Below are 14,699 nucleotides of genomic sequence, written 5' to 3'. Positions count from 1 at the left end.
TGAAGTCCGTTTGCTAAGTTGAGGTTCATTTACATCATTTGCTATACGCATCTAACGCCGTTAACAACTTGGTTTTCAGATCAGCTAGCTGAGCTGCTCGTAAATGGTTAAAAGGAACAGATACTTTCTTCAGTATATCTGTTTCGATGGGGGCGAAATGCGAAAACACCGGTGTACTTAGATTCAGGTGCACGTTAAAGAACCCCAGGTGGTTGACATTTCCGGAGTCCTCCACTACGGCGAGCCTAATAATGATAAAGTGGTTTTGGCACGTAAAACCCCATAATTTATTTTTTTCAGTATATCTGGTCCACCACGACGACGTCAGTGAGTAAGCACAAAAGCAGCACTCCCACAGCGTGCATGCAAAGTGTTGTGTTCTTTTGAAGAAGCTAAGTGTAATACTGCACGCCACTCGACGCAGATTTACTCAGACGTAACATGGAATGAGATCGGCAAAATAAAACAATAACACTGCGCAGATCCAACGCAACATTTCGGAGTCTAGATGAGAGTGAGAGAGAAGCGGAGGAGCTAGCGTGGAGGCCACGTGATCTACGTGAAACGAAGCTGCCGTGACGTAGTTAACGAAATTTTCATAAAACTGCCCATTTCATTCCTGACTATACTTGGCGTAAAGAAAACTGGCGCGCGATGTGCCCATGTGCACCTATGCTGCGCAATGTGACAATTCCGACATTTTATTCGTGTTTATTTCGTAATCTTTGTTTATTTTGAACGCACACCGTCCGCTTCTCGGACAGTCCCCCTTTGTGGGCGTGTATGGCGCGGTGTGCAAATCGTGTCCCGCTTCAGGAATCGCTCCACTCGCGGGCGGATTTTTTTTGTTTCAGCGAATCGGCGAGTGCGACGGCTGACGTTGACAGCCGCTCGATGACGTAATCGCCACCGACAGCTTACGACGTCTCCGAAATTCAGCGAGCGCGGAAAAAAAAAAAGAAAACGCGAACGTCGTCGCAGGTCACAGGACTCGGTGAACATGCTGTAAACGGTCTGCTATGAAGGCGCTGCTGCGATACTTGAAAGACACGGGACTTTATGACAAATTGTGAATTTGCACTGTGTGACGTAGGATTGTACGGTGACACTGCGTAAGACTAGGAACGCCTTTGCGGGCTGCGTGACAGTGCCCACAAAAACAGTTCGTGTGTACATGCGTGTGCGTGTTTAGGTTTTTCTTGTCTTTTTTTTATCCTTCTCTCTCTCACCTATTGCATCCCCTTGCCCCTCCCCCAGTACAGGGTAGCCAACCGGAGATAATCTCGGGTTAACCTCCCTGTCTTTCCTTTGCCTTTCTCTCTTTCTCTCTCTCTCTCTGTAAACGAAACAATGATTTTCGACAGCGAGAGGGGCATTCGTTAGCGGCATAGCTCCTGCGTTTCACGGCGGCGCATGCTCTGAAAGTAGGTCCAGTAAGGTTTTGGCTGCAGTCGCACATTCTGTTAGACAAAGTGTACACAAAAAGAAAAAAGTAGCGGCTTATTTTACTAAGCCTCTCCTGAATTCGTGTTAAATAAAGATTTCCTTTTGTTGAACCTGCTCTGCCTGCTCTAGCGGGAGCGGTAAATGGTGGGTGACCTTGGCAACGAAGTGACCCGTATAACGAAATTTCTTGGAGGAACCGAGCACTTCGTTATAAAGGGAGTTAGACTGATCTGCCACGTGCAGAGGGGAATTCTCGCATGGTCGTGCTGTCGATTTTTCTCGCCCGAAAGATTCGGTGTGTGTGTGACGATGAGCAATGGCGACCGAGGGGGGCGTACGTAATTACGTGAACGACGTACGTAATTATCGGCTGATATCATATCGACCTCCCTATAAAGTAGCTCATGATATCGAACGATTGGCTTGATTTTCTTGTATATTGGCCTACCCGACCTTTTGGGGGGCAACTTGGCATGTGTCACCGATGCTCCCGTTTGAAAGAGCACAGAAATTTGTCATACAGAGTATTGCCAGTGCGCGTGTCATTGTGCGTAGTATCCAGAAATTAAATAACGACAACGTGCTTTTGACGTATTACCGGCTCGAAGTTACATCCAAAGCACACAGACCCCTTACGGGAATTGTGCATGATATTGAAGGGCTTCTTTTATGTCGCTACATTTCTGTCTATTTCTTCGGCTTGGTCTACCAAATTCTTTAGCCTCTGGGTATGAGTGGGAGACAATGTTAAAGGCACATAGCCTGGAAGATCAGTGAAGTCTGGTGGACCGGGCCCGGGCTGCAGTATTAGCCAACGGCTTTCTGGACTAAGAGAGCCGCCCACCTAGGGCGAAGAAAGGACACTTTCTCGCTGTTTCTTACAATAAACGTTCATTCCTCCTCCTCCTCTGGGTATGAGCCCATTCTTGAGCAATCCCACCGAATGGATGTAGACTACTCTCACGCATGGCAATAAAATCCTTAATTGTATATAGAGGGGTGTCGCGCTTCTCTGTGCCATAGTTCTCTTTAGTGCCAATCTTTCATGGGCAATCATCGTTCATCCCCATCTTCCTCGTGACAAGGCTTCGTCGGTTATTCACAGTATGCATGCTCCAGTTTTGGCGTTTGCATTTCGGCTTAGTTTGCTAACGGCGTAACGCGCATAAACATACACATCGCATGACATCAAAGTTTTGATCTGTGGGTCCCACAACGACGAACGTTGAGTGACATTAGTGGCTGTAATGACATTGACAATAATGACAGTGGTAGTATAATGACGCTGACAGTAATGACACTGACAGTAATGAGAATGAATGAACGTATGCAGCCACTAATGTCACTCGGGCGCCATTGTTGGTAACAGTTGTGGCAGGTTAATTTATTTATTACTTTTCTGACTTGTTTGTCGCGCCTTTCTCCACCGCGCTTTCAACGTGTATGCATGCGTATGTGATTTCTTGCTGCACATTGGCGCTTGTGGAGTACAGCGCGTGTTAAAACGCCTTCTATCAGGGGTTGCAGTAATTTGCCTAAACACAATAATGTGTGACCACGTTGTTGCGTGAACCATATTTAATATGTTACATGTATATAGTGTCCACAATTTTAACATGATCTGAGGCTGCGTGCTCTTGCTGGACTCCTGATGTGCTCCGGTTTTGTTTTTCTCTTCAGAGCTTCGTCTTGCCCCTGCAATGGTGAGGTTTTAAGTCCTTCGGCGAACAGCCTTGCGATTTCGTCACAGCTAGCTAAGAAAGAAACCCAATCGAGCCTTTTGCGTTAACGAAAACCACAAGCAGTGCTTTTCTTTCTTTTAACGTAAAATTCTTCTTCGCATTTCTTTCTTTCTTTTCCTTGCATTCATCGCATGCTCAGGCCGAAAGGTCAGTTAGAGGTCGATGCGTTCACGACCCGGAACCCTTAATTACTTGTGCCTCAATCACTTCGTCGCAAACATATGCTTAAACTGTTATCACGCACTGTAATAAAAGTTTAAGTATTGTTCGATAAAAAGAGCATTTTATGCGCGCCCCACTACCACAATGGCTTCGTAAGTTTCTTGCCCGCGGAATACGCCCTCGCTGCTTTTTTCTCCCAATATGGCGCCTTACGAAGGGCAACGAGTCTTTTCCCCCATCACAGGGCGAGCCGGTTAAGATCGCAAAGGGAACCCGTACGATAGACGACGTCGGAAGTCAAATTTAGCGTACGTCTGACGCTATAAACCTTTCAAAACACGCACGCGCGCACCTCGCTTTGTTATTCATGCAGCCTCCTTTCAAAGCTGGAAAGGGCTTGTCAGCGGAGATCTAAAGCGGCGCCAACGGGCTACGACCCGCTGCTGATTGATGCGCCGAATTCCAAAACCTGTAGAGCGTTCGAAGCTGTGCTATAAGGGGAGGAGTGGGGTAGCGTTTTCGTTACACAGGGTGTTTTTTTGTAGCTGCACCAAATTTTTAGAAATAGACCGAGACAGATAGCACAATTTTAGCCCTTCAGCTAAATAGTTCGGTGAGGCGCGGCCACTACTTCTACGATAAATCAAAATGCTTAAATTAATAATCACGAAAATTATGCGCTAATTAACTACATTATATTTACCTTACGGCACATATTTCAGTCTACGAATTATAAGCGGGTGAGTTCGCAAGGTGACGTGTCCAATTGAAACGAATTCCCCGGAACGAACCAGTCTCGAGATATTCATAGTTTTCAGTGTCCGACGAAGCGCACTGGTGTTCTAGTTACTTTTGTGCATGAATTGCATAAACTAGGGCTTTCCTTTAAAAACAAAGTGGAAACGTACGTACGCATGTATACACAGGAAAAGGCAGGGTGGATAAGGGCACAAGAACAAGTCGCAAAAGTAATAAATAAATAAAATTGGGACAACGCTCATCAAAATGGCGTAGAGTTACACACTAGTTGCTGTTGGTGGTGGGATATATATATATATATATATATATATATATAATTAGAGGCATCCATACAGGAGGTATTCTCGGCATAATGCATCTTTTTCATGGCTAAATAGCATTCTGATAGAACTGTTCGAGCTCCTCGATCATCATCACTGAACGTTTGGGTCAATGTTGCCCAATGAATGTTACCCGTTGTGTTCTTACAAATTATAAATTGTACCGTGTATTTGATCTGGAAGATCTCTGTAGCAGAAAACGTGTCGTATCGAAGCCCTGTTGTGCCATAGCGGTTCTATTCACCTAGCTATAGTCTACTGATATCACAGGAATCTTCAGCAAGCCTTGAAATCTACATAGATTCAGTCGAGAGTTAGGGTTCGCTTGTTGAATGTTGCCAGGTTCCGTTTCCAGTGGCGGTTTGTCAGGATCCAGAGAGTATTCCATTTGCTCGTCACGGGTCTGACCTTGGCCTTGGTCTTGTGCTCTGCAGCCGATTAGCTTGAGAGTCCGATGTTAAGAGCAACAGACGTGATAGAGGCAGTGGCCAAATACGTCACCAGGAAGGCCGATTCCGGCTCTGGTGAAGAGGTGTCTTGTTGGTTGGACCTGGTCGCAACCAAAAAGTTGCATTTGTTTGCACCTAGACTAGCAGAGTGCCACTGGCTCTCCGCGACTCTTTCTTGCTGCCAGTTTCAGGTGCCGCTCTAAGTGCTAAAGTGCGGTGGCCTGGATGAGGATTCAAACTTGGGACCTTAAGCATAGGAGCCCGTGTTCTGCCTTTACTCCACGCCGCCACCATTAGACGAGTAAGAGAAATGAATTCTCAATATTGTCATGAGTATACGCCATGTAGTGAGGCCTACTGCGTGGTGGTAGGAATAATGGAAAGTGCCAGAGCGCTCTAAATAATATAATATAACAGCTTTGCGCCAGACAGTCTCGGTTTGGTCTCGCAGAACGCAACTGTTCGTTTACGTCGTGACGCAGAACAGAAAGGCCACGAAATTGTTTTCCTGTGGCTACCTATGAATTGCGGAATCAGTGGAAGTGATCAAGCAGACAAAAGCTGCCCGAGAGTCACACCAAGAACACAGCGTTCACATTCTTCTCTCTAGGACAGACGCTGCAAGGCAGCTTAGTCACCTGGTACGCAAGCTCTCTTTAGCAGAGTGGAACAACCCAAATATAAGACGCACCAGGTTGCACGAAAAGAACCCTTCGCTCCAACGCCTACCTCCACCCGGGCTTCACCGACGTGAGGCATCTCTTCAAAACCGGCTGTGGCTGGGAGAGGCTTTCATGAAGGCGTACACAACTTTGATTGGAACGACCAACAGTGCTGCGTGCGACGTCTGTGGTGGCGAAGAGAACATCGAACATTTATTGTGCCACTGTCACCAGTTTCAGTCTCACCGCGTCTTTCCTTCCCCCTACCTCTCGCTATCTCATCTTTGTATTCCCTCTTTCCCGCCCCCAGAGTAGGGTAGCCAACCAGACGCGTTTGTGATTAACAACCCTGCCTCCTCTCCTTCCTTCCTCCTCCTCCATGACGCAGAAGGTGGCCCCGTAGGAGCAAGGTATCACCGCCTTTTGACGTTTGCTCCGGCTCGCTCGGTTGTCTGATGTGCTGCTGCATCGAGCCCCACATCGATTAGCAGCATGAGAGAAGACCGGGCGAGCCAGAGCTAGCGCCAAAACTACATAGCGAAACGCCGCGACGTCTGCTCCCACGTGACCACTTTCTGCGTCATGACGTCAGGACGCAAACACCTCCGGAGAAACAAAATCGAGTCTGACACCGCGAAACCTATTAAAATGTAGCACCGCATACATCCTTTAGAGACCATTGGTGATATTAATTCTCGTAGCAATTGTAACAGTTTGTGAGTAGTTGGTGATAATGCGTCTTATATAATGATTATTATGAAAGACGCCACGTACACAGTGACATATAGCCACTGACCCAAGTTGGCGTCAAATATAACCATTTAAGAGCAGGGCATATATCCTGTGGCAGGGAGCCTGAGGAATATATCCTGTGTCCCAAGTTGGGCGCGTCAAAGCATGGTTCATTGACACAGTGGCACATACACATCGGTCCCATACCCATTGCTTGAAGCTTGGGCGAAAGAGGGTTATTCAAGTGTAGCACATACGCACTGGCATATACCCAGTGAGCCAAGTTGGTGAAAAGACGTTTATTGAAGAGTGACAAATACTCCGAGCCAAATACCTTGTATCCTAGGTTGGCTTCGAAGTCTGGTCCATTGAAGAGCGGCCCATACACAGTGGCCCATACGCAGCGCTTCAAGCTTTCGCGAAAGATGTCAATTGAAGAGCAACGCATAGCCAGTGGCATATAGATGCAGTGACCCAAGTTGACGTCCAGGATGCTCATGGAAGAGCACCGCATACCCGTTCACATACCCAGTGTCGTGAGACGTTCATTGCAGGGCCGGTACCCCGTGGCGTACACGAGAGGTTGTTGACGTACGTACAAGAGAGGTTCATTGACATTACATACCCAAAGTTAACGAGCCCAGTTACCCAGGTTGGTCCGGCTGTTCGTTCTGAACCCGCTTCGCACAGAATAGCAGTCCAATGCTACACCTTTTCTGCCATAGACTACCAAGGGACCCTAGTCGTCGGGAAAGCGGTTAGGCGCCGATATAGAGACATTCTGCAAGCTGGGGTACGTTACCAGATGATGCTACTAGCACAAATAATTTATGTAGGGTGCTCTCAGGCTTGCCATTATTTCTTCTATCGTTTAGAGGTTTAGAATCAAAGATATCCAGTAAGAAAACCGGAAGAAAAAAATATCAGGAGAGACATCTTTTGTGGAACAATCGTTTATTGAACACCGTTCTCTTCCTCTGAAGCATGAGGGTTGAACGTAAGCACGTATACGGGCAAATAAGTGCACATCTTCGGCGGCTGAATGATGCGGCACGGGCCCGGAAGTTGTCCTTTCACGTGGATGGAGAAATGCCTGAGATCTGCAAAATAATGCGCGATGAGCCGGCATCAGAGAAACGCGAGTTGGTAAAAAAAAAGAAAGAAAGAGGAGAAGCTATTGTAACGTCTTCAGGTGCTGCGCGTGCAGTTGTGCATGCCCCAAATTGCGGGCCAAAAGCAAAAAAAAACATTGACAAGAATAATTATACATAAAACATATGTCGTGTAATATTGGGACACTTCTGATTCGAGCTTTTTTTTCTGCAAGTTTGAATAATATACATAAAGTGTTTTAGTAAAATCTGTTGCAAGGTAATTTCGCGCCAACAGGAAGATTTAGAAATATCGTCCCCAAGCCGCTTTGCGCATCCAAAATCTCAACTCTTTTGTATATCTAACAGGGTGCATTTCGCGTATGCTTTTCGCGTTTTTGCAATGATAGTCTGTCATGGGTTCACTTCCCTAGAAATTCTGACATTCGCCAGAGTCGTCGCTGAATCGAATCCCAGAAATAAATGCTAGAATTTCAAAAGAAATAAAAAAAAAACGTTCCAGTGCCTCGCCAGTATTCGGCGTCCTGGTTACTTCGCTTTCTACACAAATTTCATTTCAAGCAACTTATTTCTTAAATCACATTCGACAGGTCGTGTACGAGCGCTCCTGCGAAGGTTTTAAATTCATTTAACAATGTAACTACTCTTTATCATGATAATTAGTACGCTCGTGTAATGTGTTAACAAATGCTAAGTAATGCTGCTATAGTCCTGAGTCATATATGGGCCATTCCACGCCAACTGTCCCAACCTTGGCGCTCGACCATCAGCGATTTCTTTGAAAAAAAATGAGGACTATCTATTTAAAGCAAAAAGTCTTTGTGTAAAACATTTTCGTGAAAAAACAATTTTCAGCACCGCTAGGAACATGTGAAATTTTTTAGAAAGCTCGAAAGTGTGAGGCGTAACACGCATTGTCAAAAAATTTCCTCTTCTTAAATTAGGCGAGCACACGATTTTCCATTGAGAATAAAGATAGGCTTTTCACTTAAAAAAGGTTTTATCGATCTTTACGTTTCCGTGAGTTTCTTATACGACACTAAATATGCAAAATTTGGTGCATATTGAGAATTTTTTCGCAGAAAGGTTATGACGTCACACCGCCTTCCTCGTCGTTGCGCTCGCCTCCGCTCGCTTCGCCAGCTGCGTCGCACGCCTGATAACATGTCGGATTGAAAAGGAGAGCTCGCGTGCGCCGCAACCACAGTTGAGGCAGCAGTATGGACGGCGACAATTCTGAGAAGCAGGACGAGGCCTGGAATCGACATCGGAACGAGACGAAGAGGAAACTGATCGCCCAGGAAACAGACGAACAGCGCGCCGAACTACTGGCTAAACGCCGCAACATAGCTAGACAACCAGACTAACCTGGACTTGCAATCAAGACTAACCAAAGCTAACCATGCTATGCCTTAGCTATCGCTACCTATATCCTGGCATAGCCGAGCTAAGCCGCTGCCAATTTTTTCTCTAGTAAATGAAAGATTATCAATGAACTAGCTCTTTTTGCCCCTCAAACAACCAGAAATAGTGTTCTAAGGACGACATTACGAATGTAAACAGACTTTCTGCTATTCCGAAGCATCCCTTTACTACATAAGTCAGCCCGCACGCAAGCCTAGTCGACGCTCGTTAAGCGGGGTTAAAGTGACATTAGTATATTAGTATAAATAATTAAATAAGTCACGTATTTTCCACCTAAAGATGGCGATGGGCAAGCTAAACAAATGGCCAGTCTGTAGGATTTAAAACAGAGGAAGACTTTGTCGGCCAGTGGGGTCTTGCAATAGGGGCACCACCCTGCCGCAAGAACTACGCTTTTCTTTTTCACCCACCGTGGTTGCTCAGTGGCTATGGTGTTGGGCTGCTGAGCACGAGGTGGCGGGTTCGAATCCCGGCCACGGCGGCCGCATTTCAATGGGGGGCGAAATGCGAAAACACCCGTGGAACTGAGATTTGAGTGCCCTTTAAAAAACCCCAGATGGTCGGAATTTCCGGAGTCCTCCAGTGCGGCGTGCCTCATAATCTGAAAGTGGTTTTGGCACGTGAAACCCCATACTTTATTTGTTTACGTTTTTCACGCGCCTACTTCCTCTGAGGAACTGGGGCAGGAGCCCGTCCAGTTCCCATATAAAATAAAGTTTTTCTACTACTACTAGTACTAGTACTACTACTACTACTAAAACTACTACTACTATTACTACTACTACTACTAAAACTACAACAACAACAACTACTACTACTATTACTACTACTACTACTACTAAAGCTACTACAACTACTACTACTACAACTACTACTACTACTACTAAAACTACTAAAACTACTACTACTATTACTACTACTAAAACTACTACAACTACTACTACTACTACGACTACTCACAATTTCCACGTTGTGCGTTTGCAGGTTTCGGGTAATCCTGATGGCCTTGAGGCTTGGCCCGACAGTGCTTCTCACCAACGGTACCTTAACCGGTGGGGCCGGAACGGGTGCGCCGACGAGCGAGATGATCATTTCGGTGGCACTGAACTTTATCACGACCGTCATCGGCTTGTTCTTCTGCAGTCGCTTCAGTATGGCGGCCACCTTGCCGTCATAATACACTGTGATCCTGCCAGCGACGAGGTCGTGAAAGAAAGAAAGAAAGAAATGACGGCCACTTGAACACGAAACCGACAGAAAACAAACAAACAAAACACACACAAAAAGGAATCAGTGGCGATGTAGTGGTAAATTCGAGAGAAATGCGTTAACATTGCGTCGCACCTCTTCGATGTCCCGGATCCAACCGCGTTCGCCATATTGCAAGGTGTCTTTCAGGAGATCACTCGACACACGTCCTGCCGTTTCCAGGATATATATATATATATATATATATATATATATATATATATATATATATATATATATATATATATATATATATGTATGTATGTATGTATGTATGTATGTATGTATGTATGTATGTATGTATGTATGTATGTATGTATGTATGTATGTATGTATATACGCGTACAACTTCTACAGCGAAGCTGTTGGCCTCTAGTTGGAGTGGTCGGGAGTTTTCGTCGCGTGCTCACCCAATACAAGTGCAGTTGGAAAAAGGCTTTTTTGTTCGAGATTTCCGCGTAACAGAAATATGGCTTGTCGCATATTCTAGTTACAATTCTGCGTTTTTATGTATGTAGGTAGTGTGCAAGTCGTACTTTACCAATTTTCTGACACATTTTACTTAGAGAAGTTCAACTAGTTCAATAACGCACTTGCGCCAGGCGGAGGGCCGGCCGAAAAACAAAAGGCGGCTGAAAGGCTTTGTGTTTCGGCTTCCTCGTAAGAAGAATTACGTTTTCTCGTGTATACGAATTACAGTCCGATGCTGCCCTGTGTGCAGGTTGTGTACGTAAGTCGTACGTCACAAATTTTCTGGCGCATTTTACTTCGAGAAACTCAATTACTTCAATAAGGCAGTTGCGCTAGGCGCAGGGTCTACAAGAATGAGGATGCGTGCTGTGTTAAAGGTAACCATAATGCTCGTGTACGGCCAACCCAATGCAACCCCGAAACATCAAAGTGCCGATAGTTATTAAAGATTTGCGTCAGCCACCGGTATCGTTGTCACGCCGTTCAAGTCTGTAGGCTTGAAATTACTGCGTTACGTCTACGCTAGCCTCCTATACTAAGCCGATGGCGTTGCCCAGCACTGCGATCACTGCGCTTGGAACCAGCATGATGCATGTAAGCTCTTTGATTCGGCATTCCCTCTTTGTGACATGCACAGCAGTAACATCCGAATGAGGGATCACATAAAAAAGAATCCCGCGACTATTTGTGAGGACGCAATTTCCGCAAGACAGGTGACTGCATCATGGAGAACGGGACGGACAAGACCAAAAGAAATCGGTTCTCCCCTCTTTTTCTTTCGCGAGGAACAAAAAAGAAATGCGGCAGAACCCATCTCACGATGACTGTCGGCGGTAATGCGCCAGTTTAGAAACCACACAGCCACACAAGGTATTGCCACCGTTCAGCCGAGTTACATATGAGGCTGTACTGCAACAGGACTCTTCTTTCGCGCTTTTCTAGACACTCGGCGCCATCTACCGCCGCCGCCACGAAGACTGCACGTGACCTCCGAAATCCGCGGGGCGCCGGTGCGTGCGAATGCCGAGAAACGCGTCGTGCTGCAACGGGGCTCCTCTCTAGCGCTTCTTTCTGGACACGCTGCGCCGTCTAGCGACACCGTCGAGAAGTCCGCGCCTGGCCTCCGAGACTAGAAGCGCGCCACGCTGGTGCCTGCGAAACGCTTATAATTGCTGCCTCGCTTGCCGCACACTCAGTGGCACACACTCAGTGACGCAAGTTGGCGGCGAAGAGGCTCGTTGGAGACCAGCAGAGACCGAGTGGCAAATACCCAGTATATACCACATAACATGGTCACGTCAACGAACTGACGTAGTCCCAATCATATCGCACCCAAGCGCGGAGCAATGGGAGGAGCTGCTGTCCAGCGACCGCTGCGAAGACCAGCTATAGGTCTAGTGCGGCGTGCACGAGGGACAGCAGAGGCCAGTGGAGCCCTGGACTGGGGGCAACCGACCATTGCGATAGAGGATCGGACGAAGCAGCGGGTGAAGACCTCCGGGGAACACACCTGAAGAATGCGCCCCAGCCGCCGAAAAACAATTACTAGAGCTCTGTAAAGTTTTCACTCACTCACTCACTCACTCACTCACTCACTCACTCACTCACTCACTCACTCACTCACTCACTCACTCACTCACTCACTCGCTCGCTCGCTCGCTCACTCACTCACTCACTCACTCACTCACTCGCTCGCTCGCTCGCTCGCTCGCTCACTCACTCGCTCACTCACTCACTCACTCACTCACTCACTCACTCACTCACTCACTCACTCACTCACTCACTCACTCACTCACTCACTCACTCACTCACTCACTCACTCACTCACTCACTCACTCACTCAAAGACGGCGTCAGGGAATTTCTCTAACCGCGGCACCTACCCAGTCTCGCGTCCACAGTGATGCATGTCGGCGTGAAAGAGGTTCGTTGAAGATCGAGCTGCACGTACGCAGACGTTGCCAAATGCGCTCAATGGCACAAGTTGGTCGACGCGTGCATGATGTACCCTAAGAATGCAATCTCAGTAAAAAGAAAACGGGCTCACGCCCCAGTAGGACCTCGCATGGTCACGCCGCGTGGTTGGACAATGTACTACATCGAACCAACAGATCTATAACCCAGCATCCACTACTGCTTCGGACCCTCGCGCAGACCACGGACGGTCAGTCCACCATGCGGCAAGTGCAGTTCATACTCTAAGGCATGCTGTTATTACTACTCGAAACCATTTTATTCGTGGGTGGAAACCTGGTCCAACAGACGAGAAAGTTGCGCAATGCATCTCTACAGATTACGTTTTGAACGCCTGTCTCAGTAAACACCATAGTCATTCCGTATAACAGTATACCAATGCGTATGGGATCCTCGTATGTTTCGCCACTACTCAATGCTGCGAAACCGCAGCTTAGAGCTGCAGCGAGAACGGTGCAGTAAGCTCGCATTGGTGAAACAAACTTTCAGGAATGCGAAACTAATCTCTGAGGCCGACTGGAGGCTCAGAGACGCGCGCACGTCGCGCCCAGTGCTCCACCCGCCACAACGGACGCAGAAAACTGCGGCCACGCTGGGTTCAATTGCTTCAGCGTGCGCCTCACAGAACCGCTTTCCCGCGTAGAAGACGCCCCGTCATACTGAAGAGACCGCGCGAAGCGAGAACAGCCACCAGAAACTGCAGCTGAACTTGTTACCTGGCATACTACACGGGGAACGCTCACGGGGTCATAGAGTTTCTTAGGAAACTCTATGACCCAAGCCAGTCAGCAGGCCCACTGCCCAAAGATGGCGCCACTGCGGGCGAAAGATGGTGACACGCGTCACCAAATTGGTGTCGCCCATGAACACGGAGCAAGAAACATTTAGGAGTGGAAACTCCGCTGTTTGCGGCGACCAGAAAAGGTCACAAGCCCGCGGAGCCGTTATCGTGCTGGCGGCGCCTGGCGGCCTGGAAAGAAATTACCGCCGTTGAGAGCGCGCCGGAGCCGCCTGCCCGGGCGCTGCATTTTTTTTCTTCGCTGCGGCTTCCTCGACGCGCCGCGTGGCGCCGCCACCGTATACGGCCCCGTCGGCGCATACAACAATTGTGACCTTATCTGGTCGCCCGCGCTCGCTCGCGCTGACGGGAGTTTCACCTCCTAAATGTCTTACTCCGTGCCCATGTACAACAACAACAACATAAAAAAACGGTCTATAGAGACTGTGCCTGTAGAAAAGACGTGAGATTACAGGTGACCAAAAAAAAAAAAGCTTGTGAACTCACTTACGTGCTGAGTACGGCTATAAGGGTTATAATTTCGATGGCTATGAGGGTTATAATTTCGAACGCAAAGTAATCATTCCTACTGAAACGCTACGCGCTTCCAGTTTCATACTTTTAATGGCACGGAATCGCCATCGCTTCCAGTAATCAGCGTCGCGGACAAACGCGTACCTTTAGGAAAAGGCTATGCAGATTAAGAAAAAAAATTGTTCAACAAATTTTAACTGGATTTCGCAGAAAAAAGAATGCTGGTTCAGGCACTTAAAATTGTAGGTTTTGTATTGCGCTACAATGTATAAGATGTCCTTCAAAGAACAGTGGCCAGTCCCTTCAAGAGAACCAGACCCACTGCCGTACTGGCAGTTTTTGGTGTATACTTTAGAAATAACGCATCTGGATCGATTAATTGACTGATTGATTGAAGCAGCGCTTACTCTCCCGTTCGGTGCTCGCGCATGATGCATTTTCCGGAAAACCGCATGAGGACATTGGACGCCAAGACTTGCTGTGCGGGAAGCGTGTAGCTGTAGTTCTGCGAGGAAAAGAGGCGCCTCGATTAGAAAAAAAAAGTGGTCGTGATTGGCGAGCACAATAAAGAACAGCACAAATGGGCGTATATTTAAGCATTTCCGCGGAATATAGGCAACCCTTTGTACGCTCAAGAAATCTGGAGGCTGCTGTCAAATAGTAAACTGCACCCGCCGTGGTTGCTCAGTGGCTATGGTGCTGGGCTGCTGAGCACGAGGTCGCGGGATCGAATCCCGGCCACGGCGGCCGCATTTCGATGGGGGCGAAAGGTGAAAACACCCGTGTGCTTAGATTTAGGTACACGTTAAAGAACCCCACGTGGTCGAAATTTTCGGAGTCCCCCACTACGGCGTGCCTCATAATCAGAAAGTGGTTTTGGCACGTA

General features: G+C 47.5%; 1 protein-coding gene across 1 annotated transcript in view; it reads right to left on the bottom strand.

The window, feature by feature from the left end:
- Positions 1-7,209: 7,209 nt before the first annotated feature.
- The window catches only part of LOC139047399 (uncharacterized), a 28,765-nt gene continuing 21,275 nt past the window's right edge, over positions 7,210-14,699 (bottom strand). Inside the window, exons 8-10 of the mRNA XM_070521225.1 lie at positions 14,221-14,318; positions 9,770-9,998; positions 7,210-7,372 (exon numbers count right to left, since the gene is read on the bottom strand). Of these exons, the coding sequence (XP_070377326.1) occupies positions 7,346-7,372; positions 9,770-9,998; positions 14,221-14,318 (354 nt within the window). The 3' untranslated portion in view covers positions 7,210-7,345. The remainder of the gene's footprint in view (positions 7,373-9,769; positions 9,999-14,220; positions 14,319-14,699) is intronic.

Source organism: Dermacentor albipictus, chromosome 7 (genome assembly GCF_038994185.2).
Source record: "Dermacentor albipictus isolate Rhodes 1998 colony chromosome 7, USDA_Dalb.pri_finalv2, whole genome shotgun sequence".
Lineage (NCBI taxonomy): Eukaryota > Metazoa > Arthropoda > Arachnida > Ixodida > Ixodidae > Dermacentor > Dermacentor albipictus.
Note: the sequence above shows the minus strand (reverse complement) of the source record. Positions and strands in the feature narration are given on the sequence as shown.